This window comes from Macrobrachium nipponense, chromosome 30, assembly GCF_015104395.2.
Source record: "Macrobrachium nipponense isolate FS-2020 chromosome 30, ASM1510439v2, whole genome shotgun sequence".
NCBI classification, from domain to species: Eukaryota; Metazoa; Arthropoda; class Malacostraca; order Decapoda; family Palaemonidae; genus Macrobrachium; species Macrobrachium nipponense.
The window spans coordinates 17,015,424-17,020,423 of NC_087218.1; the positions used below are offsets into that span (position 1 = coordinate 17,015,424).

Sequence of the window (5,000 nt, forward strand, 5' to 3'; positions counted from 1 at the left end):
TACAAGCACCAACCTGAAGGAGTGATAGAAAACGATCAGGCAAAGATCCTCTGGGACTATGGTATCAGAACAGATAGGGTGATACGTGCAAATAGACCAGACGTGACGCTGATTGACAAAATTAAGATGTCGCAATACCATGGGACACCAGAGTTGAAGAGAAAGAGAGGGAAAAAAATGGATAAGGATCAAGATCTGAAAATAGAAATAAGAAGGATATGGGATATGCCAGTGGAAATTGTACCCAAAATCATAGGAACACTAGGCACGATCCCAAGATCCCTGAAAACAAATCTGGAAAAACTAGAGGTTGAAGTAGCTCCAGGACTCATGCAGAAGAGTGTGATCCTAGAAACGGCGCACATAGTAAGAAAAGTGATGGACTCCTAAGGAGGCAGGATGCAACCCGGACCCCCCACACTATAAATACCACCCAGTCGAATTGGAAGACTGTGATAGAGCAAAAGAAAAAAAAAAGAAAAAAATAATAATAATAATAAAACTATTTTAGAAGGAATACTGTAAAGCACTGCTTGATATGTTGGTCGTTATTATAATTTGTAATGAGTTTGGAAATAGATAAATAGATATAATTTTCTATTACTTACCTATTATTATAAAAAAAATCGATTTATACTTTGCGCAAAAAAAAGAATAAAATAAAAAAAAGGAAAAAAACACTGTCAACTGCACGGGCACATATATAGGTATATCGTATTAGTATGTATGGGAAAAATGTTCCTAATACAAATTGTTTGCTTTGAAGGAGTTACCTTAATATGAGATGCTCTAATCAAAATCAAGACGAGAGGAATAACTTCAAATATATATTAGTTACTCCTTGATCATCATTATTATACTCCTGGTCTTTGTTTGAAGAATCATATTCGGTCCACCACTTCCGCCCTATTTTGTCACTTACAGCTTCTAGTTTTCGTAAATAACTTGTGCTGCTTTAACATCATGGTTCTCGTATAGATACCTTCAATTCCCTCGTGAGTAAAAAATACAATATTTCATCTGTTAAATGACGGGGCAAGTTTTTTTTTTTTTAATAGTCTGCTCAAAAGACCGCGTCGAATACCTTTTCTGGTTTATGGTTTATTCATATGCTTATCAGGGCTCATGTGAGAAGCTATGCTTCCTAAACCACACTACGCTTTCATCTTTAAATCTTTCTTATCGTTCTCAGCAGAAGTTTGTAGTAATTGCTACGCTATCGATTGTCAACTCACCCCACATCGTATCTCGATCGATTATATACATACACGTACACACGCACACACACATGTATATATATATATTTAGCCAAGGCCACAGGACAAATTATAGATGGAGTACCGAGCGATTCCGTGTTATTTCAACACATTTTCATTGTACCTCGAAAATATGTTGAAATAACACGAAAGCTCTACGTACTCCATCTTTTATTTGTCATGTGGCCTTGGCTAAATATAGTGTCACACGCTATTTAGTGACATATAAGCATATATATATATATATATATATATATATATATATATATATATACATATATATATATATATATATATATATATATATATATACATATATATATACATATATATATATGACTGGTAAAAATGTTCTGTTACAACTGAATTCCATCTAATAAAAGGAGCCCATAAAAACACCAAAATATAGAGAGAAAAGTACTATATTTCAGAGACTGCTGTCTCTCTCTTCAGGTATATGAATTAGAAAAGCTTACAGAAAAGGTGGTATTTATACCAAGAGATCCATCCACAGGTAAGCCAATTTAGGTCACCCCCTCTGATAATCTTCCTTTAATCTTCTTGAGCGTTGGTTGAATGAAAACCTTGTCGATCACATCTGAATCCCATGCTCCTTTTGAGATGTTCATTACCTGCCTCTCTTTTATTAAGGCTGATTCCATCATTTGACTCTTGTACCGGCAGTTGCTGCTATAAAATATATGTGACAAATTCCAGTTTATTCTATGGTTATGTTTATTTATATGGTTGAAAATAGCTGAGTTCTGTTGTCCATACCTAGCTGACCGTATGTGTCGTATTAATCTCTGGGGAAGTGATTTTGGTCACAGTCCTGGCATGGGATTTCATATAACCCCTGTTTCCTTGGGGGATGTCTTTTGTTGGACGTTAATCAGGGATTTGGCTAAGGTGTTTGGGTAAGTAAATGCAAAAGGGTTAGATTTTCCGAGGGTCTGAGTCACTATTTTAATCCTGTCCATGTGAGGAATTTTTATTTTATTGTTGGGTGTTTCTTTTGTCACAAATTCAGAGAAGCACATATACCACCTCACAACATAAAACCTTTAAGCCTTGACGTTGATTCCCTATTTACAAAAGTACCAATACAGGACGTTCTTCAGTTTTTGAGGGAAAAATTATCTCCCTATTCAGATCATTTCCCATTGGCACTTGACAAAATAATAAAGTTAGTTGAATTATGTGCATCTAATAACGTATTTTCATTCGGGGAATCATTCTATAAGCAAAAATTTGGGTGTAGTATGGGCAGTCCTTTAAGTCCTGTTTTAGCCAATCTGTACATGGAATACTTTGAAACTACAGTAATAAATGCAATAAAACCCAAAAACATGATGTGAATGAAATATGTAGATGATATTCTGACATTTTGGGACAATAGGTGGGGCAATTTTAATGAATTCCTTTCAAAATTAAATGCATTAGTGCCCATCATCAAATTTAAAGTTGAATGAGAAACAGACAACAAAATTCCTTTTCTTGATGTTTTAATAATCAGAGACACGACAGAATACAAATTTACCATATACAGAAAACCAGCGTTCTCACTTTCATACATTCACTACTTTAGCTATCACGACATTGCTATCAAGATAGGCGTAGCCAGCAACCTGTTCTTAAGAACCTTACGAATTTGTTCTCCAGATTTCCTGGAAAAAGAATTTGAACTAATTCGTAAGCAACTTTCGTCTTTAAAGTATCATGACCATATAATTGAGAAAGCAATTCACAAAGCAAACGTAATTTTCTACCGACCCCCTCAAAACAAGACCAAAGAAACACCCAACAATAGAATAAAAATTCCTCACCTGGACAGGATTAAAACAGTGGCTCAGACCCTTGGAAAATCTAACCCTTTTGCATTTATTTACCCAAACACCTTAGCCAAATCCCTGATTAACGTCCAACAAAAGACATTCCCCAAGGAAACAGGGGTTTATGAAATCCCATGCCAGGACTGTGACCAATCTTACATCGGATTTACAGTAAAATCACTTCCCCAGAGATTAATACAACACACAAACGGTCAGTTAGGTATGGACAACAGAACTCAGCTATTTTCAACCAGATAAATGAACATAACCATAGAATAAACTGGAAATTGTCACATATAATTTATAGCAGCAACTGCCAGTACAAGAGTCAAATGATGGAATCAGCCTTAATAAAAGAGAGGCAGGTAATGAACATCTCAAAAGGAGCATGGGATTCAGATGTGATCGACAAGGTTTTCATTCAACCAACGCTTAAGAAGATTAAAGGAAGATTATCAGCGGGGGTGACCTAAATTGGCTTACCTGTTAGATCTATATATATATATATATATATATATATATATATATATATATATTATATATATAATATATATATATATATTGTGATTCCTTACCTGAAAACAATTATAAATACATACATATATACATACATACACATGCTCATACACACACACACACACACACACACACACACACATATATATATATATATATATATATATATATATATATATATATATATAGATATATATATATATATATATATATATATAATGTATATAAGTGTCTTCAGGCAAGGAACCACGAGAGAGGCACAGAGACAGATTAAATAAAATACAACACATTACAAAATATGACTGGTGCCCAACATCAATTTCGACCAAAACAAGGAAACAATCACTTTCGTGCCTTATACAGTCACCCAAGAGATCAAAACGAAGAAGGACCAGCTCCCAGCTCCTGCAATCTTAAAAAAAACCTGTCTATGCGCCCCGTTCAGTTAATGCAGGTCCTTTAGCATACCTACCTGTCCCTGGGAGAGCCGGACACTCGATCGCCTCCTGCCGTCGACGGAGCTGTGGTTGCTGTCCCTCCCGGGTACCGCCAACGAAGGTCTCCGTGACGCCATCATTTTGGTACGCTGTTATAGGCCTATCTGCGAGAGAAAAAAATATAACATTGGCAATGGATGAAGACGATGTCATGAGTTTAAAAAAAATTCCTGGGTGCAAGGATGGCTCCAACGGGTTGGGGGCCGGTTAACACCTCCCCCGACCCCTCACAATGTTCTTGACTGAGTTGGATCGTCACAAATGCTCAACGCTGATAAGTATTTTGTTGAGTCATTGTCCTCTCCGGACACAGGTGCCGGATACGAAGTGTCGGTAGTCACCCCCACGTTCGACCCCCCAAATGACGGGCCTACACACACACACACACACACACACACACACACACACATATATATATATATATATATATATATATATTATATATATAATATATATATATTATGTAATACTAAACAGTACTTAGCAGGTCATACATCAATAAAGCAATTCGAGTTGATCAAGCTTCAACATTGACCGACCCGAGTTAGGGCCCTTTCACACTATGTCGCACGTAAATGCGACACGATGTCGCACCTACATGCGACTAGCAGTCGACTATTATCTCTAATGTACCTTTTCACACTATGTCGGTCCGGCATGAGCATTACAGCCGACAGGCCCCACTGGACATGACCGGTGCTGCACCCAGACGCGATTGCAGTTGGCCATTGCGTTCAATACGTGTCTTCACACTATGCGATTTTTTCCTGCATATACGTGCGGCAGCAGTAGACCTCCGCTGCTCCTGGTGATCGGGTGCATTGGGTATTGAAAACATTTGAGGGATATAAATAGTGTTATTCCCGTTGCTGAATAACCACTGGATCCGTGCAACGAAA

At 36.9% G+C, this 5,000-nt stretch overlaps 1 protein-coding gene across 1 annotated transcript in view; it reads right to left on the reverse strand.

The window, feature by feature from the left end:
* The window catches only part of LOC135201984 (outer dynein arm-docking complex subunit 2-like), a 33,602-nt gene extending 29,395 nt beyond the window's left edge, over positions 1-4,207 (reverse strand). Inside the window, exon 1 of the mRNA XM_064231261.1 lies at positions 4,077-4,207. Within this exon, the coding sequence (XP_064087331.1) occupies positions 4,077-4,181 (105 nt within the window). The 5' untranslated portion in view covers positions 4,182-4,207. The remainder of the gene's footprint in view (positions 1-4,076) is intronic.
* Positions 4,208-5,000: the final 793 nt, after the last annotated feature.